We start from the raw sequence: 22,850 nt of genomic DNA, 5'->3' as shown, positions 1-22,850 counted from the left end.
GTCAGTTGTTGTTGTAGTTGGGGTTAACAGTGGAAGTTATTGGTATAGTTGGGGCTCTCAGTGGAAGTTGTTGCTATGGTTGGGAGCAAGCAAGGGAAGTTGTTGGTGCAGTTAGGGTTAACAATGGAAGTTGTTTTTGTTGTTGGGGCTAACAGTGGCAGGTGTTGTTGTAGTTGCGGCTAACAGTGGAAGTTGTTGTAGCTGGTGCTAACAGTGGCAGATATTGTTGTAGTTGTGGCTAACAGAAGAAGTTGTTGTTGTAGCTGGTGCTAACAGCAGGAGTTGTTGTTGTAGTTGTGGCTAACAGTGGGAGTTGTTGTTGTAGTTGGTGCTAACAGTGGGAGTTGTTGTTATAGTTGGTGCTAACAGTGGGAGTTGTTGTTGTAGTTGGGGCTAACAGTGGGAGTTGTTGTTGTAGTTGGGGCTAACAGTGGGAGTTGTTGTTGTATTTGGGGCTAACAGTGGCATTTGTTGTTGTAGTTGGGGCTATCAGTGGCAGATATGGTTGTAGTTGGGGCTAACAGTGGAAGTTGTTGTAGTTGGGGCTATCAGTGGCAGATGTGGTTGTAGTTGGGGCTAACAGTGGAAATTGTTGTAGTTAGGGCTATCAGTGGCAGATGTTGTTGTAGTTGGGGCTAACAGTGGATTGTACCAATATGATTTCAATCCATTTGATTTGCCATGTATTTTTTTGGGGGGTTGCCACAATAGCACCTCATTCTAAAGATGTCCAGAATCACTGACTGCATCTTTTGGGTCTCCACATGATTCTGCACATATGTGGATTCCGGGGTTTGCTGTCAGTTTCCAAAATGATGGAATGCTGACAGTTTCACTGTCATTACCATGGCCAAATCCAGCCTATTGGTTGTGCTGGTATCCATGCCAAGATGTGGTAACATTAGCTAATCCTTTCACTGAGGGGCTCTGAGAATTTGTCACTTCTGTCCCCTGGACAATGCACGGGGAGTCTTTCTACAAGGATCTGTGCTCCTGTGAGACACACAAACACTGGCAAACCACAGTTACAGTACAAGACATGTGTAGGAAAGCAGATTTGTACATTTTTTTTGCTGATCCATCTTGCCCCATGAACTCATACCTCCCTTTGATGCTAACCACAGTTGGTCTATATACTTTCCAAGTTGAATTTCACAGAACAAATACACCGGCACTCTGTCTCAATTCTGGCTAATCTCCTGCTCACTCTAAGGCCAGTGCTGAATAAACTCCAAACTGGATTGATTCAACTTCTAGCACGCAGACAGATCAGGTTCTGTCACACTACTGGGGAATCATTAATAATCCTGACATAGTCCTGGGATCCCCTGTGAAGAATTACATATTTCTGGGCATTGCCCACAAATCCTGGCACACATCAAGGCTCCCCTGCCAACACTGACCCACTCCTGGGGCCCCTTTTAAATCATCATCCCCTTTCCTGAGGGCTCCATTCCCAAAGCTCAGAGCCAATGAAATTCAAAGAAGGCAAACCTTACTAAGGACTAAGGTGAGCCAGGGTTTGGATAGCCTCAACTTGATCCATTCCAAATCCATGGCTCTCTCTCTCTCTTTTACTATCAGAAAGTAGAACATATCGAAAACACAGGTACATTGTGGTCCCTTTGCATTTCCTTTTTATTGCTCAGCCTCATTGTCCTTTGCATTCGGGAGAGCCGTTAAAACATTGGTTTATTGGTCCCTCACGCATTAAGGCCAGCAAGTCTTCCTCAGTGGGTAGTTTTTGAAATAAATCTGCCGCTTGGTGCCATAGATCCAGAAGTAGCCGTTCAGTCCCTCCCAGGTGAAGAGGACCTTACTGACAGGGATAGCCTTCAGGCTATGTTGCTGTTGGACAATTCGCGAATCGGGCCAGGCAAAGTGTGACTCCTCCACCAGGACCTGAGATGCGATGTTGACCTCCTCCTCGCTGCAGGTGCTGATGGGCGTGAGTAGCTCCGCGGTATGGTCATGCAAGACCAGCCCATGGGCCTTCTGCACTGCTGAGGTGGGGAAGTCCTCGTCAGCGATCAGTTTGTACTTCCGGTGGGTCAGGTACTCAACCTTCAGATTGGTGAAGTACCAGACCTTGCCCTTGCCGCTGCACCGGAGGCACTGAATGTGGCCGATGGCTGAGCATTTCTCGCAGTCGGCAGTGTTGTTCCCCGTGCACTCTGGGCACAGGCTCAGCATCCTGCCCCTCCCGTTGGAATAAGCCTTCCTGCAGTCAATTTCACCTGAGCCCCAGCACGTGGCACAAAGGACAAGGCCTCGCCCATAGCAGCTGATACACATTCCTTTCTTGTCACTGTTGGGCATGTGAAAATACTTGGTTTCATCTTGAAAGCTCTTGACAGGAAAACACTGTACCTCCCAAGCTTTCAATTTCCTATTGGGTGGGAGTGCTGTTCCAATGACTGGATTTTCCTGATAGGAGAATTTCAAAGCCCTTTGCTCAATGAAAGTATCCAGAACATAGTAAAATATTATAGATGGCATGATTTCCGTAATCTCCATTTCTCGAACCAATTCATTTTTATAGCGTAGCTTTCGTCTCACCCAGCCCATCAAGGTTTTCCTTACTTCCTCCTTACTCAGGATCTCTGGTGTTACTGTGTGCACAGGGTTCTGCAGCTCATAGTTGTCGGGCTTTTTGACCGCTCTTGGAGCAGGAATATAGGTCCAATCATGAGTATTTCCACAGGACGGATCATTGAGCTCCTTTTCGAGATGGGAATCCTCTGACCACCTGAATATCCTTTAAAGGAGAAAGTAGATTGAGCTAGAGTCTACAGTACAGAAACAAACCATTTAGACTAAGTGCTCAATGCCAACATTTATACTCTAAATGAGCCACATCCCACTCCTCTTCACCTCACCCTATCAGCATTATCCTTTGAATACTTCCAACTCCATATGCTTAATTAACTCCCCATGAAATGCACCAGTGCTATTAGTCTCCTTGTGACAGACTGTTCCACATTCTTACCACATTTTTCCCAGTCATCAAGCACTTCCGAACATCTTGGAAGATTCTCTGACATATCTTGGCCTCAAAAGAACGCAAAGCATCTTTCTACTGGCTGGGAACATTGTGGACCTGAGGTTGTGCTGACTCAGCAGATTATGATGTCACACAGTTCATCATCTACTACACAACGTGACATCAAGTTGGCACTGTGATGATGCCAACCACACTGTTTGTTACTCTATATATTAACAGCTGCCATTCCAATCACCCAGTCTGCCCAGTGATGGGTGCCAGTGTCTGCTGTCTTCTCCTTGGACCCAACCCTTTAGCAAACCCATCAGCCAAGAAGGCTTTGGGAGCAAAGAGTGGGTGAGACAGTCACAATCATTCCCAGAAACCCAGAAATTCAATGAAATATTTCCAATCATGGACAGAATTCCAAGTGGAACTTCCAAATAGTGAATACAGCAGTACTGAAGACTACAGGCTAAATACACCAGCCTTAATGGTCATGAGGGTTGGGGTGGGGGGGCAGTGCGGTGGCTGGCAGGGGCTGGGGGGAGGGGTAAATACACCAGCCTTAATGGTCTGGGGTGGGATGGTGGGTAAATACACCAGCCCTAATTGTCTGATGATAAATACGCCAGCTTTGTTGGTCTGGGAGGTAAATATATCAGCCCTAATGGTCTAGGGGGTAAATACACCAGCCCTAATTGTCTGATGGTAAATATACCAGCCTTGTTGGTCTGGGGAGTGGGGCAGTAAATACACCAGCCCTAATGGTCTAGGGGGTAAATACACCAGCCTTAATGGCAAAGGATGGATGCTGCTGATGGATTACTTTATAGATCCCCTAACAGTAGCTATACTGTAGGACAGAGTATACATCAATACATAGTGGGGACTTATAAGGAGCAGACTGCAATAATTGTATGCAATTTTAATATTCATATTGATTGGATGAATTTAATTCACAATGGTAGCCTAGGAAATGAGTTCATGAAGCATATTCGGGACAGTTTATTGGAACAATACATTCTGGAACCAACTAGAGAATAGGCTACTTTAGACCTGGTAATGTATAATGAACAGGATTAATTAATTACCTCATGGTAAAGGATCTTCTGGTATGAGTGATCATAACATGATAGAATTTCACATTCAGTTTAAGGGTGAGAAGTGTGGGTCTAAAACCAGTGCTATAAATGTAAAGGCAATTGCAAGGGAATGAAGACAGAGTTGCCTACAATGGAAGGGGAAATTAGGTTAAAAGGACACAGTCAAAGGTTAATCAAGAATACATTAAAAAATAATAAAGTAGAGAAGCAAGCTGGCAGATCACGGAATCACACAGTGCCGAAGAGGCCCTTCGGCCCATGAAGACTGCACCGACATGTGAGAAACATCTGACCTACCTACCTAACCCCATTTACCAGCACTTGGCCCATAGCCTTGAATGTTATGACATGCCAAGTGCTCATTCAAGTACTTTTTCAAAGATGTGAGGGAACCAGCCTCCACCACCCTCCCAGGCAGCGCATTCCAGACCATCACCACCCTGTGGGTAAAAAAGTTTTTCCTCACATCCCCCCTAAACCTCCTGCCCCTCACCTTGAACTTGTGTCCCCTCATGACTGACCCTTCAACTAAGGGGAACAGCTGCTCCCTATCCACCCTGTCCATGTCCATCATAATCTTGTACATCTTGATCAGGTCGCCCCTCAGTCTTCTCTGCTCCAACAAAAACAATCCAACTCTATCCAACCTTTCTTCATAACTTAAATGTTTCATCCCAGGCAACATCCTGGTGAATCTCCTCTGCACCCCCTCCAATGCAACACATCCTTCCTATAGTGTGGTGACCAGAACTGCATACAGTACTCCAGCTGTGGCCTCACCAAGGTTCTATACAACTCCAACATGATCTCCCTACTTTTGTAATCTATGCCTCGATTGATAAAGGCAAGTGTCTCATATGCCTTTTTCACCACCCCACTAACATGCCCCTCCGCCTTCAGAGATCTATGGACACACACGCCAAGGTCCCTTTGTTCCTCAGAATTTCCTAGTGTCATGCCGTTCATTGAATACTTCCTTGTCAAATTGCTCCTTCCAAAGTGTATCACCTCACACTTTTCAGGGTTAAATTCCATCTGCCACTTATCTGCCCATTTGACCATACTGTTTATATCTTCTTGTAGCCCAAGACACTCAACCTCACTGTTAACCACCTGGCCAATTTTTGTGTCATCCACAAACTTATTAATCCTACCGCCAACATAGTCATCAATGTCGTTTATATAAATGACGAATAATAGGGGACTGAGCACAGATCCCTGTGGTATGCCACTGGACACTGGCTTCCAGCCACTAAAGCATCCTTCTGTCATCAACCTCTACCTCCTACAACTAAGCCAATTTTGAATCCACCTTATCAAATTACCATGCTGGCTATCCCTGATCAAACCTTGCCTCTCCAAGTGGAGATAGATTCTCTCTTTCAGAATTTTCTCCAATAGTTTCCCTACCACTGATGTGAGACTCACTAGTCTGTAGTTCCCTGGCTTATCTCTACAACCCTTCTTAAATAGCGAAACCACGTTCTCCAGTCCTCTGCCACCTCCCTCATGGCCAGAGAGGAATTAAAAATTTGAGTCAGAGCCCCTGCGATCTCCTCCCTTGCTTCCCTCAGCAGTCTGGGACACAAATCATCTGGACCTGGAGATTTGTCCACTTTTAAGTCTGCCAACACCTCTAATACCTTGTCACTCCCTATATCAATTTGCTCAAGAACCTCGCAGTCTCTCTCCACGAGTTTGATACCTTCATCCTCATTCTCTTGGGTGAAGACGGATGTGAAGGAGATATTTCATAACTCTTAAAAAATATATGGGCCAGGATTCTATGGCCCTTCCAGCCTGGTGGGATATCACAGTCCCGCTGAACTGAATGGAGATCTAAATGGATCGCTGCATCTGCCGGGGGTAGATATGCCACAGTATGGCCGGAAAATCCTGGCCATATTCTTACAATGATGCATGATGCACCTCCTGCCACTAACTAAGGAGAGTAAGGATGAAAGAAAAGGCTTACAATGCTGCAAAGATTAGTGGTAGCCCATAATATTGGGAAAGAAATATAAAACAGACAGTAAAAACTTCTGCAAGTATCTAAAAAGGAAAAAGCTGCTAAAGTAAGTATTGGCCCCCAGAGGACGAGAAATTAATTTTTTAATGATTTATTCATGGGATGTGGGCTTCGCTGGCTGGGCCAGCATTTATTACCCTTCCCTAGTTGGCCTTGAGAAGGTGGTAGCGAATTCCCCAGGCTCACCACCCTCATCAATTTCCCGAGCATCATTTCCCTACTAACACTGATTTGTTTCACTTCCTCCCTCTCATTAAACCCTGTGTTCCCCAATATTTCTGGTATGTTATTTGTGTCCTCCTTTGTGAAGACAGAACCAAAGTATGTATTTAGTTGGTCAGCCATTTCTTTGTCCCCATTATAAATTCCCCTGTTTCTGACTGTAAGGGACCTACATTTGTTTTCACCAATCTTTTTCTCTTCACATACCTATAGGAACTTTTATAGTCAGTTTTTATGTTCCCTGCAAGCTTACTTTCATCCTCTATTTTACCCTTCTTAATCAATCCCTTTGCTGAATTTTAAACTGCTCCCAATCCTCAGGTTTGTTGTTTTTTCTGGCCAATTTGTATGTCTCTTCCTTGGATCTAATAATATTCCTAATTTCCCTTGTAAGCCATGGTTTGACCACCTTTCCTGTTTTGCTTTTGTGCCAATTGTTGCAGTTCACCCATGCGCTCTTTGAATGTTTGCCATTGCTATCCACTGTCATCCCTTTAAGTAACATTTCCCAATCCATCATAGCCAACTCGTGCCTCATACCATCGTAGTTTCCTTTATTAAGATTCAGGACCCTAGTCTCAGAATCAACGACATCACTTTCCAAAACAAAAACAGAATTACCTGGAAAAACTCAGCAGGTCTGGCAGCATCGGTGGAGAAGAAAAGAGTTGACGTTTCGAGTCCTCATGACCCTTCAACAGAACTGAGTGAACATAAGGAGAGGGGTGAAATATAAGCTGGTTTAAGGTGGCGGGGGTGGGTGGGTGGGTGGTGGGGGAGGGGAGTGGTGGGGGTGGTGTAGTTGTAGGGACAAGCAAGCAGTGATAGGAGCAGATAATCAAAAGATGTCACAGACAAAAGAACAAAGAGGTGTTGAAGGTGGTGATATTATCTAAACGAATGTGCTAATTAAGAATGGATGGTAGGGCACTCAAGGTACAGCTCTAGTGGGGGTGGGGTGGAAAGGCTAGAAGGGCATAAAAGATTTAAAAATAATGGAAATAGGTGGGAAAAGAAAAATCTATATAAATTATTGGAACAAACAAAAGGAAGGGGGAAGAAACAGAAAGGGGGTGGGGATGGAGGAGGGAGTTCAAGATCAAGATCAACAACTTTAGATCTTGAACTCCCTCCTTCATCCCCACCCCTTTTCTGTTTCTTCCCCCTTCCTTTTGTTTTTTCCAATAATTTATACAGATTTTTCTTTTCCCACCTATTTCCATTATTTTTAAATATTTTATGCCCTGCTAGTCTTTCCACCCCAGCATCCGCAGTTTTTTGTTTTTATTTTTGACATCACTTTCCATGGTGATGAAGAATTCTACCATATTATGGTCTCTTATCCCCAAGGGGCCTCGCACAACTAGATTGCCAATTATTCCTTTCTCATTACACAATACCCAGTTTAGGATGGCCTGTTCTCCAGTTGGTAATGGCCCAGAAAACCATCCCATATACATTCCAGGAATTCCTCCTCTACAGTATTGTTACTAATTTGATTTGCCCAATCTATATGTAGATTAAAGTCACCCATTTATTACATGCATCTCTAATTTCCTGGCTAATGCCATTCCCAACATCACCATTACATTTTGGGGGCCTATATACAACCCCAACTAATGTATTTTGCCCCTTAGTGTTTCTCAGCTCTACCCATACAGATTCCACATCGTTGGAGCTAATATTTTTCCTCACTATTGTGTTAATTTCCTCTTTAACCAGCAATGCAACTCCACCACCTTTTCCTTTTTGTCTGTCCTTCCTAAATACTGAATACCCCTGGATGTTCAGTTCCCATCCCTGGTCACCCTGCAGCCATGTCTCGGTAATCCCAACTATATCATACCTGTTTACATCTATTTGCGCGGTTAATTCATCCACTTTATTGTGAATCCTCCTCGCGTTAAGGCACAAAGCCTTAAGGCTTGTCTTTTTAACATTACGTGTCCCATTCCCACTATTTTTCACTGAGGCCCTGTTTGATTCTTGCCCCTGATTTCTCTGCCTATCACTTTTCTTATTCCCCTTTCTGTCTTTTATTCTTGTCCTTGATCCCCCCTCCTTTGACTCCTTGCATAGGTCCCCATCCCCCTGCTATTTTAGTTTAAACCCTCCCCAACCACTTGAGCAAATGTCCCCCTGGGACATCAGTCCTTGTCCTGCCCTGGTGTAACCCGTCCAGTTTGTACTGTCCCACCTCCCCCAGAACCGGTCTCTATGTCCCAGGAATCTGAAACTCTCCCCCTCACACCATCTCTTCAGCCACGTATTCATCCAATTTATCCTGCTATTTCTACTCTGACTAGCACGTGGCACTGGTAGTAATCCTGAGATCACTACCTTTGAGGTCCTACTTTTCAACTTACTTCCTAACTTCCTATATTCTGCTTTTAGGACCTCAACCTTTTTTTTTTAACCTATGTCATTTGTATCAATGTGTATCACGACAACTGGCTGTTCACCCTCCCCTTTCAGAATGTCCTGTAGCCGCTCTGAGACATCCTTGACCTTAGCACCAGGGAGCACCATCCAGGAGTCTTGTTTATGGCCACAGAAATGCCTATCTATTTCCCTTACAATTGAATCCCCTTTAACTATTGCATTCCCACAATTTTACTCCTCCCCTGTGCAGCAGAACCAACTGTGGTGCAACGAATTTGGCTTTTGCTACTTTCCCCTGATAGGCCATTCCCCTCAACAGTATCCAATGTGGTATTTCTGTTTTGCAGCAGAATAGCCACAGAAGATTTCTGCATTGCCTGCCTAGTCCTCTTGCTCTGTCTGGTGGTCACTCATTCCCATCCTGCCTGTGGACTCTTAGCCTGTGGTGTGACCACCTCTCTATAACATGCTATCCATGATACTCTCTGCCTTGTGGATGATCCACAGTGTCCCCAACCGCCACTCCAGCTCCAAAACCAGGGCTTCCAGGAGCAGCAGCTGAAGACACTTCCTGCACACATACTGGCCCCGGGCCATTGAAATGTTCCTGGCTTCCCACATAGAGCAGGAGGAGCACACCACGGCATTGAGCTCTCCTGCCATGACTTACCTTTTTAAATTAAACTAAACCTTTTGGAAGATACTTAATATCAAATAATATCAATTTCTCTGGGGCCCTTCTTCCCTGCTCCTCGTTGTTACAGAATACAGCCCTTACAAACGATGAACCACAAAATAAGACCTTAAAAACTATAAGTGATAAAAGTAGTAAATACTTAAATGACCATACTCAAAGCACTCACAGTATTCAAAGGATCACCTTGTTCCCTCCTCACCAAACTCCCTCAGTCACCTCTGATCTCCCAGCTCCTTTTCAACTCCGGGCTCCTCTCGCGCTCCTTTTTAACTCCCGACTCCTCTCGCATTTCTCTTCAACTCTCGGCTCCTCTCGTGCTTCTCTTCAACTCCTGGCTCCTCTCGCTCTCTTTTTCAAGTCCTGACTCCTGTCGTGCTCCTTTTCAACTTCTGGCTCCACACGCGCTTCTCATCAACTCTCACGCACCTTTTCCAGAGAGTGAGACTGGAAACGTTGATGGTGAAACTGGAAATGTAGAGAGTGAGACTGGGATTGTAGAGAATGCAGATCAGAAAGGAAAGAGTGAGACTGGTAATGTAAAGAGTGAGACTGGAAATGTAAAGAGTGAGACTGGAAATGTAAAGCATAAGACTGGTAATGTAGAGAACGATACTTAAAGTGTAGAGACTGATGTTGAAAACGTAGAGAGTGAGATGGGAAATGAAGAGAGTGAGACAGGAAATGTAGGGAATGACACTGAAAGTATAGAGAGTGAGACTGGAAATGCAGAGCGTGGGACTGGGAATGTAGAGAGTGAGACTGGAAATGCAGAGCGTGGGACTGGGAATGTAGAGAGTGAGACTGGAAATGCAGAGCGTGGGACTGGGAATGTAGAGAGTGAGACTGGAAATGTGGTGAATGAGACTGGAAATGAGGTGAACGAGACTGGAAATGTAGAGAGTGAGGCTGGAAATGTGCAGATTGAGCCTGGGAATGTAGAGAGTGACACTGGGAATGTAGTGAGTGAGACTGGGAATGTAAAGAGTGAGACTGGAAATGCAGAGCGTGGGACTGGGAATGTAGAGAGTGAGACTGGAAATGTGGTGAATGAGACTGGAAATGAGGTGAGCGAGACTGGAAATGTAGAGAGTGAGGCTGGAAATGTGCAGATTGAGCCTGGGAATGTAGAGAGTGACACTGGGAATGTAGTGAGTGAGACTGGGAATGTAAAAGTGAGACTGGAAATGCAGAGCGTGGGACTGGCAATGTAGAGAGTGAGATTGGAAATCGAGAGAAAGATACTGGGGCAATAGAGAGTGAGAACAGAAAAGTAGAGGGTAAAACTGGAAATGTAGTGGGTGAGGCTGAAAATTTAGAGCATGTCACTGGAAGTGTAGTGAGTGAGACACAAAATGTAGAGAATGAGACAGGAAATGTAGAGAGTGAGACTGAGAATGTGGTGAGTGAGACTGGAAATGTAGAGAATGAGACAGGAAATGTAGAGAGTGAAACTGAGAATGTGGTGAGTGAGACTGGAAATGTAGAGAATGAGACAGGAAATGTAGAGAGTGAAACTGAGAATGTGGTGAGTGAGACTGGAAATGTAGAGAGTGAGACTGGAAATGTTGAGGGTAAAACTGGAAGTGCAGATGGTGAGACTGAAAATGTAGCGAGTGATACTGAAAATTCAGAGAATGATACTGGAAGTGTAGCAGGTGAGGCTGGAAATGCAGAGCGTGGGACTGGGAATGTAGAGAGTGAGACTGGAAATGTGGTGAATGAGACTGGAAATGAGGTGAGCGAGACTGGAAATGTAGAGAGTGAGGCTGGAAATGTGCAGATTGAGCCTGGGAATGTAGAGAGTGACACTGGGAATGTGGTGAGTGAGACTGGGAATGTAAAAGTGAGACTGGAAATGCAGAGCGTGGGACTGGCAATGTAGAGAGTGAGATTGGAAATCGAGAGAAAGATACTGGGGCAATAGAGAGTGAGAACAGAAAAGTAGAGGGTAAAACTGGAAATGTAGTGGGTGAGGCTGAAAATTTAGAGCATGTCACTGGAAGTGTAGTGAGTGAAACACAAAATGTAGAGAATGAGACAGGAAATGTAGAGAGTGAGACTGAGAATGTGGTGAGTGAGACTGGAAATGTAGAGAATGAGACAGGAAATGTAGAGAGTGAAACTGAGAATGTGGTGAGTGAGACTGGAAATGTAGAGAGTGAGACTGGAAATGTTGAGGGTAAAACTGGAAGTACAGATGGTGAGACTGAAAATGTAGCGAGTGATACTGAAAATTCAGAGAATGATACTGGAAGTGTAGCAGGTGAGGCTGGAAATGTAGAGAGTGAGCCTGGAAATGTAGAGAGTGAGCCTGGAAATGTAGAGAGTGAGACCGGAAATGTAGAGAGTGAGACCGGAAATGTAGAGAGTGAGACTGGAAATGTAGAGAATGAGACTGGGAATGGAGAGAGTGCAGATGAGAAAGGAAAGAGTGAGACTGGGAATGTAGAGAGTGAGGCTGGACATGTAGAAAGTGAGACTGAGAATGCAGAGATGGGGACTGGAAATGTAGAAAGTGAGACTAGAAATATAGAGAGTGAGACTGCTGATGTAGAGTGTGAGACTGGAAATGTAGAGAATGAGACTAGGAATGTAGTGAGTGACAGTAGTAATTTAGAGAGTGTCGTTGAGAAAGGAAAGAATGATAATGTGAACGCAGAGTGCGAGACTGTTCATGTGAAGAGACAGACAGACTGTAGAGATTGAGACCGGGAATGTAGAGAGTGAGATTGGGAATGTAGAGAGTGAGACTGGGAATGTAGAGGGTGAAACGGGTAATGTAGAGAGTGAGACTGGGAAGGTAGAGAGTGCAGATGAAAATGGAAAGTGTGAGACTGGTAATGTAGAGAATGAGAGTGGGAATGTAGTGAGTGAGAGTGAGAATGTGGAGAGTGACGTTGAGAAAGGAGAGAGTGATAATGCGAATTTAGTGTGTGAGACTGTGCATGGAGAGAGACAGATTGAGAATGTAGAGAGTGAGAGTGAGAATGAAGAGAGTGAGGCTGGAAATGTAGAATCTGAGACTGGAAATGGAGAGATTGAGACTGGGAATGTAGGGCGTGAGATTGAGAAAGGAGAGAGTGATGCTGTGAATGTAGAGTGTGAGACTGTGCATGTAGAGAGACAGGCTGAGAATGTAGTGAGTGAGACTGAGAATGTAGAGATTGAGACGGGAAACGTAGAGAGTGAGACTGGTGATGTAGAGACTAATACTGGGAATGTAGGGTGTGAGATTGAGAAAGGAGAGAGTGATACTGTGAATGTAGAGAGCGAGACTGGGCATGTAGAGAATGAGATTGGAAATATAGAAAGCGAGACGGGGAATGTCGTGAGTGACACTGGAAATGTAATGTGTAAGACTGGTGATGTGGAGAGTGAGACTGATGATGTAGAGAGTAAAACTGGATGTGTAGTTGGTGAGGCTGAAAATGTAGAGAGTGATACTGAAAATTGAGAGAATGATACTGGAAGTGTAGCAAGTGATACTGGGAATGTCGTGAGTGACACTGGAAATGTAGAGTGTAAGATTGGTGATGTAGAAAGTGAGACTGGTGATGTAGAGAGTGAGACTGCAAGCGTAGAGAGTGAGACTGGAAACGTAGAGAGTGAGACTGGAAGCATAGAGAGTGAGACTGGAAAAGTAGAGAGTGTGACTGGTGATGTAGAGTGTGGCACTGGCAAAATATAGAATGAGACGAGGAATGTAGTGAGTGAGATTGAGAATGTAGAGATTGAGGCTGGAAATGTAGAGAGTGAGACTGGGCATGTAGATAGTGAGAGTGGAAATGTAGAGAGCGAGACTGGGAATGTCATGAGTGATATAAAACGTAGGGCATCAGATTGGTGATGTACAGAGTGAGACTGGTAATGTAGAGAGTGATACTGGAAGCATAGAGAGTGGGACTGGAAATATTGAGAGTAAAACTGGAAGTGTAGATGGTGAGAATGAAAATGTCGGGAGTGATAGTGAAAATTGAGAGAATGACATTGGAAGTGTAGGAAGTGAGACTGGAAATGTTGAGAGTCAAACTGGAAGTGTAGATGGTGAAACTGAAAATGTAGAGAGTGATACTGAAAATTGAGAGAATTATATTGGAAGTGTAGCAAGTGAGACTGGAAATGTAGAGAATGAGACTGGGAATGTAGGGGGTGAGACTGGAAATGTAAAGCATAAGACTGGTGATGTAGAGAGTGAGACTGGTAATGTAGAGAATGAGAGTGGGAATGTAGTGAGTGAGAGTGGGAATGTAGAGAGTGACTTTGAGAAAAGAGAGAGTGATAATGTGAATTTAGTGTGTGACTGCATGGAGAGAGACAGGGTGTGAAAGTATATTTGAAAAAGGGTACGGCCCTTCCACAACTCTTTCTCCGGTACATCGATGATTATTTCGGTGCTGCTTCATGCTCTCGTCAGGACTTGGAAAAATTTATTAATTTTGCTTCCAATCTCCACCCCTCCATCATTTTCACGTGGTCCATCTCTGACACTTCCCTTCCCTTCCTTGACCTCTCTGTCTCAATCTCTGGTGATAGACTGTCCACCAATATCCATTACAAACCCACCGACACCCACAGCTATCTCGACTACAGCTCCTCACACCCCACTTCCTGTAAGGACTCCATCCCATTCTCTCAGTTCCTTCGCCTCCGTCGCATCTGTTCCGATGATGCTACATTCAAAAACAGTTCCTCTGACATGTCCTCCTTCTTCCTTAACCGAGGTTTTCCACCCACGGTCGTTGACAGGGCCCTCAACCGTGTCCGGCCCATCTCCCGCGCATCCGCCCTCACTCCTTCTCCTCCCTCCCAGAAACATGATAGGGTCCCCCTTGTCCTCACTTATCACCCCACCAGCCTCCGCATTCAAAGGATCATCCTCCGCCATTTCCGCCAACTCCAGCATGATGCCACTACCAAACACATCTTCCCTTCACCCCCCTTATCGGCATTCCGTAGGGATCGCTCCCTCCGGGACACCCTGGTCCACTCCTCCATCACCCCCTACTCCTCAACCCCCTCCTATGGCACAACCCCTTGCCCACGCAAAAGATGCAACACCTGCCCCTTCACTTCCTCTCTCCTCACCGTCCAAGGACCCAAACACTCCTTTCAAGTGAAGCAGCATTTCACTTGCATTTCCCCCAACTTAGTCTACTGCATTCGTTGCTCCCAATGTGGTCTCCTCTACATTGGAGAGACCAAACGTAAACTGGGCGACCGCTTTGCAGAACACCTGCGGTCTGTCCGCAAGAATGACCCAAACCTCCCTGTCGCTTGCCATTTTAACACTCCACCCTGCTCTCTTGCCCACATGTCTGTCCTTGGCTTGCTGCATTGTTCCAGTGAAGCCCAACGCAAACTGGAGGAACAACACCTCATCTTCCGACTAGGGACTTTACAGCCTTCCGGACTGAATATTGAATTCAACAACTTTAGGTCGTGAGTCCCCTCCCCCATCCCCACCCCCTTTCTGTTACCCCCTTCTTTTTTTTTCCCAATAAATTATAAAGATTTTCCTTTTCCCACCTATTTCCATTATATAAAATATAAAAAAAAAACCCACTAGAGCTATACCTTGAGTGCCCTACCATCCATTCTTAATTAGCACATTCGTTTAGATAATATCACCAACTTTAACTTTAACACCTATGTGTTCTATTGTACTATTGTTGTTGACATCTTTTGATGATCTGCTTCTATCACTGCTTGTTTGTCGCTACAACCACACCAACCCCCTCCACCTCTCTGTCTCTCTATCTCTCCGCCCCCCACACACACACCTTAAACCAGCTTATATTTCAGCTCTTTCCTGGACTCGAACTCAAGTTCTGTCGAAGGGTCATGAGGACTCGAAACGTCAACTCTTTTCTTCTCCGCCGATGCTGCCAGACCTGCTGAGTTTTTCCAGGTAATTCTGTTTTTGTTTTGGAGAGAGACAGACTGAGAATGTAGAGAGTGGGAGTGAGAATGTAGAGAGTGAGGCTGGAAATGTAGAGTCTGAGACTGGAAATGGAGAGATTGAGACTGGGAATGTAGGGCGTGAGATTGAGAAAGGAGAGAGTGATGCTGTGAATGTAGATTGTGAGACTGTGCATGTGGAGAGACAGGCTGAGAATGTAGAGAGTGAGACTGGGAATGTAGAGAGTGAGACTGGAATGGCGAGAGTGAGACTGGGAATGTAGAGTGTGCAGATGAAAAAGGAAAGTGTGAGACTGGGAATGTAGGGCGTGAGACTGGAAATGTAAAGCATTAGAGTGGTGATGTAGAGAGTGAGACTGGTAATGTAGAGAATGAGAGTGGCAATGTAGTGAGTGAGAGTGGGAATGTTAAGAGTGACGTTGAGAAAGGAGAGAGTGATAATACGAATTTAGTGTGTGAGACTCTGCATGGAGAGAGACAGACTGAGAATATAGAGAGTGAGATTGAGAATGTAGAGAGTGAGGCTGGAAATGTACACAGTGAGACTGAGAATGGAGAGATTGAGACTGGGAATGTAGAAAGTGAGATTGAGAAAGGAGTGAGTGATGCTGTGAATGTAGAGAGTGAGACTGGGCATGTAGAGAATGAGATTGGAAATATAGAGAGCGAGACTGGGAATGTCATGAGTGACACTAGAAATATAACGCATAAGACTGGTGATGTGGAGAGTGAGACCGGTGATCTAGAGAGTGCTACAGGTAAAGTGAAGAGTGAGGCTGGAAATGCAGAGAGTGAGACTGGGCATGTAGATAGTGAGAGTGGAAATATAGAGAGCTGTCTGGGAATGTCATGAGTGACAGTAAAATGTAGGGTGTCAGATTGGTGATGTACAGGGTGAGACTGGTAATTTAGAGAGTGATACTGGAAGTGTAGAGAGTGAGACTGGAAATGTCGAGAGTAAAACTGGAAGTGTAGATGGTGAGACTGAAAATGTAGGGAGTGATAGTGAAAATTGAGAGAATGACATTGGAAGTGTAGGAAGTGAGACTGGAAATGTAAAGAGTGAGGCTGGAAATATAGAGAGTGAGATTGCAAATGTAGATGGTGAGACTGGAAATGTAGATGGTGAGACTGGAAATGTAGATGGTGAGACTGGTAATGTAGAGAGTGAGACTGGGAAGGTAGAGAGTGCAGATGATAAAGGAAAGTGTGAGACTGGTAATGCAGGGAGTGAGACCGGAAATGTAAAGCATAAGACTGGTGATGTAAAGAGTGAGATTGGTAATGTAGAGAATGAGAATAGGAATGTAGTGAGTGAGAGTGGGAATGTAGAGAGTGACGTTGAGAAAGGAGAGAGTGATAATGCAAATTTAGTGTGTGAGACTCTGCATGGAGAGAGACAGACTGAGAATGTAAAGAGTGGGAATGTAGAGGGTGAGGTTGGAAATGTAGAGACTGAGACTGGGACTGTAGTGCGTGAGATTAAGAGAGTGTAATACTGCAAATGTCGAGAGTCAAACTGGTAATGTAGATGGTGAAACTGAAAATGTAGTGAATGATACTGAAAATTGAGAGAATTAAATTGGAAGCATAGCAAGTGAGACTGGAAATGTATACAGTGTGGCTGGAAATGTAGAGTCTGAGACTGGAAATGTAGAGATTGATACTGGGAATGTAGGGCGTGAGATTGAGAAAGGAGAGAGTGATGCTGTGAATGTAGAGTGTGAGACTGTGCATGTGGAGAGACAGGCTGAGAATGTAGAGAGTGAGACTGGGAATGTAGAGATTGAGACTGGAAATGTAAAGAGTGAGACTGGTGATATAGAGACTAATACTGGGAATGTAGTGTGTGAGATTGAGAAAGGAGAGAGTGATACTGTGAATGTAGAGAGTGAGACTGGGCATGTAGAGAATGAGATTGGAAATATAGAGAGTGAGACTGGGAATGTCATGAGTGACACTAGAAATGTAATGCTTAAGACTAGTGATGTGGAGAGTGACACTGGTGATGTAGAGAGAAGAACAGGAAGTGTAGTTGGTGAGGCTGAAAATGTGGAGAGTGATACTGAAAATTGAGAATGATACTGGAAGTGTAGCATGTGAGACTGGCAATGTCGTGAGTGACACTGGAAATGTAGAGTGTAAGGTTGGTGATGTAGAAAGTGAGACTGGTGATGTAGAGAGTGAGACTGGAAGCATAGAGAGTGAGACTGCAAGCGTAGAGAGTGTGACTTGTGATGTAGAATGTGGCACTGGCAAAATATAGAATGAGATGAGGAATGTAGTGAGTGAGATTGAGAATGTAGAGATTGAGGCTGGAAATGTAGAGAGTGAGACTAGAAATATAGAGAGTGAGGCAGGAAATGTATAGATTTAGCCTGCAAATGTAGAGTGTGAGACTGGTGATGTAGAGAGTGCTAAAGGTAAAGTACAGATTGAGGCTGGAAATCCAGAGAGTGAGACTGGGCATGTAGATAGTGAGAGTGGAAATGTAGAGAGTGAGACTGGGAATGTCATGAGTGACATCAAAACGTAGGCCGTCAGACTGGTGATGTACAGAGTGAGATTGGTAATGTAGAGATTGATACTGGAAGTGTAGAGAGTGAGACTGGAAATGTCGAGAGTAAAACTGGAAGCGTAGATGGTGAGACTGAAAGTGTAGGGACTGATAGTGAAAATTGAGAGAATGACATTGGAAGTGTAGGAAGTGAGACTGGAAAAGTAAAGAGTGAGGCTGGAAATATAGAGAGTGAGATTGCGAATGTAGATGGTGAGACTAGAAATGTAGAGGGAGAGACTGGGAATGTAGGGAGTGAGACCAGATATGTAAAGCATAAGGCTGGTGATGTAAAGAGTGAGACTGCTAATGTAGAGAATGAGAATAGGAATGTAGTGAGTGAGAGTGGGAATGTAGAGAGTGACGTTGAGAAAGGAGAGGATGATAATGCAAATTTAGTGTTTGACACTCTGCATGGAGTGTGACAGACTGAGAATACAGAGAGTGAGATTGAGAAAGGACAGAGTGATGCTGTGAACGTAGAGAGTGAGACTGTGCATGTGGAGAGACATGCTGACAATGTAGAGAGTGAGACGGGTGATGTTGAGACTGAGACTCTAGGGTATGAGATTGAGAAAGGAGAGAGTGATACTGTGAATGTAGAGAGTGAGACTGGGCATGTAGAGAATGAGATTGGAAATATAGAGAGCGAGACTGGGAATGTCGTGGGTGACACTGGAAATGTAATGCGTAAGACTGGTGATGTGGATAGTGAGACTGGTGATGTAGAGAGTGAGACTGGAAGCGTAGAGCGTGAGATTGGAAATGTCGAGAGTAAAACTGGAAATGTAGATGGTGAGACTGAAATTGTAGAGATTGAGACTGAAATTTGAGAGAATTATATTGGAAGTGTAGCAAATGAGACTGGAAATGTAGAGAGTGAGGCTGGAAATATGGAGTGAAAAAGCAAATGTAGAGTGAGACTGAGAATGTAGAGAGTGAGACTGGGAATGTAGAGAGTGAGACTGGAAATGTAGAGAGTGAGGCTGGAAATGTAGGGAGTGAGGCTGGAAATATAGAGAGTGAGACTGGGAATGTAGAGAATGAGACTGGGTATGTAGGGAGTGAGACTGGAAATGTAAAGCATAAGACTGGTGATGTAGAGAGTGAGACTGGTAATGTAGAGAATGAGAGTGGTAATGTAGTGAGTGAGAGTGGGAATGTAGAGAATGACATTGAGAAAGGAGAGAGTGATAATGCGAATTTAGTGTGTGAGACTCTGCATGGAGAGAGACAGACTGAGAATGTAAAGAGTGAGTGTGCGCATGTAGAGAGTGAGGCTGGAAACGTAGAGAGTGAGACTGGGAATGTAGAGATTGAGACTGGAAATGTAGAGATTGAGACTGGGCATGAAGAGAATGAGATTGGAAGTATAGAGAGCAAAACTGGGAATGTCGTGAGTGACACTGGAAATGTAATGCGTAAGACTGGTGTTGTGGAGAGTGAGACTGGTGATGTAGAGACTAATACTGGGAATGTAGGGTATGAGATTGAGAAAGGAGAGAGTGATACTGTGAATGTAGAGAGTGAGACTGGGCATGTAGAGAATGAGATTGGAAATATAGAAAGCGAGACTGGGAAAGTCATGAGTGACACTGGAAATGTAATGCATAAGACTGGTGATGTGGATAGGGAGACTGGTGATGTAGAGAGTGAGACTGGAAGTGTAGTTAGTGAGGCTGAAAATGTAGAGAGTGATACTGAAAATTGAGAGAATGATACTGGAAGTGTAGCAAGTGATACTGGGAATGTTGTGAGTGACACTGGAAATGTAGAGCGTAAGATTGGTGATGCAAAAAGTGAGACTGGTGATGTAGAGTGGGACCGGAAGCGTAGAGAGTGAGATTGGAAATGTAGACAGTGAGGCTGGAAATGTAGAGAATGAGACTGGGAATGTAGGGAGTGAGACTGGAAATGTAAAGCATAAGACTGGTGATGTAGGGAGTGAGACTGGTAATGTAGAGAATGAGAGTGGGAATGTAGTGAGTGAGATTGAGAAAGGAGAGAGTGATGCTGTGAATGTAGATTGTGAGTCTGTGCATGTGGAGAGACAGACTGAGAATATAGAGAGTGAGACTGGGAATGCAGAGATTGAGACTGGAAATGGAGAGAGTGAGACTGGGAATGTAGACAGTGAGACTGGGAATGTAGAGAGTGCAGATGAAAAAGGAAAGTGAGACTGGGAATGTAGGGTGTGAGACTGGAAATGTAAAGCATAAGAGTGGTGAAGTAGAGAGTGAGACTGCTAATGTAGAGAATGAGAATGGGAATGTAGTGAGCGAGAGTGGGAATGTAGAGAGTGATGTTGAGAAAGGAGAGAGTGATAATACAAATTTAGTGTGTGAGACTCTGCATGGAGAGAGACAGACTGAGAATGTTGAGAGTGAGAGTGAGAATGTAGAGAGTGCGGCTGGAAATGTAGAGAGTGAGAATGAGAATGGAGAGAGTGAGGCTGTGAATGTAGAGAGTGAGACTGGACATGTAGAGAATGAGATTGGAAATATAGAGAGCGAGACTGGGAATGTCATGAGTGACACTGGAAATGTAAAGCATAAGACTGGTAATGTGGAGAGTGGGACTGGTGATGTGAAGAGTGTTACAGGTAAAGTACAGAGTGAGCCTGGAAATGCAGAGAGTGAGACTGGGCATGTAGATAGTGAGATTGGAAATGTAGAGAACTGACTGGGAATGTCATGAGTGACATTAAAATGTAGGGCGTCAGATTGGTGATGACAGAGTGAGACTGGTAATGTAGAGAGTGATACTGGAAGTGTAGAGAGTGAGACTGGAAATGTCGAGAGTAAAACTGGAAGTGTAGACGGTGAGACTGAAAATGTAGGGAGTGACAGTGAAAACTGAGAGAATGACATTGGAAGTGTAGGAAGTGAGACTGGAAATGTAAAGAGCGAGGCTGGAAATATAGAGAGTGAGATTGCAAATGTAGATGGTGAGACTGGAAATGTAGATGGTGAGACTGGAAATGTAGATGGTGAGACTGGTAATGTAGAGAGTGAGACTGGGAAGGTAGAGAGTGCAGATGATAAAGGAAAGTGTGAGACTGGTAATGTAGGGAGTGAGACCAGAAATGTAAAGCATAAGACTGGTGATGTAAAGAGTGAGACTGGTAATGTAGAGAATGAGAATAGGAATGTAGTGAGTGAGAGTGGGAATGTAGAGAGTGACGTTGAGAAAGGAGAGAGTGATAATGCAAATTTAGTGTGTGAGACTCTGCATGGAGAGAGACAGACTGAGAATGTAAAGAGTGAGAATGTAAAGGGTGTGGTTGGAAATGTAGAGACTGAGACTGGGACTGTAGTGCGTGAGAGTAAGAAAGGAGAGAGTAATACTGCAAATGTCGTGAGTCAAACTGGAAATGTAGATGGTGAAACTGAAAACGTAGTGAATGATAATGAAAATTGAGAGAATTATATTAGAAGTGTAGCAAGTGAGACTGGAAATGTAGAGAATGAGACTGGGAATGTAGGGGGTGAGACTGGATATGTAAAGCATAAGACTGGTGATATAGAGAGTGAGACTGGTAATGTAGAGAATGAGAGTGGGAATTTAGTGAGTGAGAGTGGGAATGTAGAGAGTGACGTTGAGAAAGGAGAGAGTGATAATGCGAATTTAGTGTGTGAGACTGCATGGAGAGAGACAGACTGAGAATGTAGAGAGTGAGAGTGAGAATGTAGAGAGTGAGGCTGGAAATGTAGAGTTTGAGACTGGAAATGGTGAGATTGAGACTGGGAATGTAGGGCGTGAGATTGAGAAAGGAGAGAGTGATGCTGTGAATGTAGAGTGTGAGACTGTGCATGTGGAGAGATAGGCTGAGAATGTAGAGAGTGAGACTGGGAATGTAGACGGTGAGACTGGGTATGTAGAGATTGAGACTGGAAATGTAAAGAGTGATACTGGTGATGTAGAGACTAATACTGGGAATGTAGTGTGTGAGATTGAGAAAGGAGAGAGTGAAAATGTGAATGTAGAGAGTGAGACTGGGCATGTAGAGAATGAGATTGGAAATATAGAGAGCGAGACTGGGAATGTCGTGAGTGACACTGGAAATGTAATGCTTAAGACTGTTGATTTGGAGAGTGAGACTGGTGATGTCGAGAGAAAAACAGGAAGTTTAGCTGGTGAGGCTGAAAATGTGGAGAGTGATACTGAAAATTGAGAGAATGACACTGGAAGTCTACCGAGTGAGACTGGGAATGTCATGAGTGACACTGGAAATGTAGAGCGTTAGATTGGTGATGTAGAGAGTGAGACTGGAAGCCTAGAGAGTGATACTGCAAGCGTAGAGAGTGAGACTGCAAGCGTAGAGAGTGAGACTGGAAAAGTAGAGAGTGTGACTGGTGATATAGAGTGTGGCACTAGCAAAATAGAGAATGAGATGAGGAATGTAGTGAGTGAGATTGAGAATGTAGAGATTGATGCTGGAAATGTAGAGTGTGAGACTAGAAATATAGAGAGTGAGGCAGGAAATATACAGATTTGGCCTGCGAATGTAGAATGTGAGACTGGTGATGTAGAGAGTGCTACAGGTAAAGTACAGAGTGAGGCTGGAAATGCAGAGAGTGAGACTGGGCATGTAGATGGTGAGAGTGGAAATGTAGAGAGCGAGACTGGGAATGTCATGAGTGACCTCAAAACGTAGGCCGTCAGACTGGTGATGTATAGAGTGAGACTGGTAATGCAGAGAGTGATACTGGAAGCGTAGAGAGTGAGACTGGAAATGTCGAGAGTAAAACTGGAAGTGTAGATGGTGAGACTGAAAATGTAGGGAGAGATACTGAAAATTGAGAGAATGACATTGGAAGTGTAGGAAGTGAGACTGGAAAAGTAAAGAGTGAGGCTGGAAATATAGAGAGTGAGATTGCGAATGTAGATGGTGAGACTGGAAATGTAGAGGGTGAGACTGCTAATGTAGAGAGTGAGACTGGGAAATTAGAGAG

General features: G+C 44.4%; 1 protein-coding gene across 1 annotated transcript; it reads right to left on the bottom strand.

Moving 5' to 3' along the window:
• Positions 1-1,710: 1,710 nt before the first annotated feature.
• LOC121282422 (protein SSUH2 homolog) lies at positions 1,711-4,082 on the bottom strand. Its single transcript, XM_041196137.1, has 2 exons — positions 4,078-4,082; positions 1,711-2,758 (listed from the first exon to the last, which is right to left on the bottom strand). Exons 1-2 carry the CDS (start codon positions 4,080-4,082, stop codon positions 1,711-1,713), a joined length of 1,053 nt encoding a protein of 350 aa, XP_041052071.1.
• Between the last annotated feature and the right edge of the window lie 18,768 nt (positions 4,083-22,850).

Source organism: Carcharodon carcharias, chromosome 9 (genome assembly GCF_017639515.1).
Source record: "Carcharodon carcharias isolate sCarCar2 chromosome 9, sCarCar2.pri, whole genome shotgun sequence".
Lineage (NCBI taxonomy): Eukaryota > Metazoa > Chordata > Chondrichthyes > Lamniformes > Lamnidae > Carcharodon > Carcharodon carcharias.
This window is presented reverse-complemented; position numbering and strand designations above follow the sequence as displayed.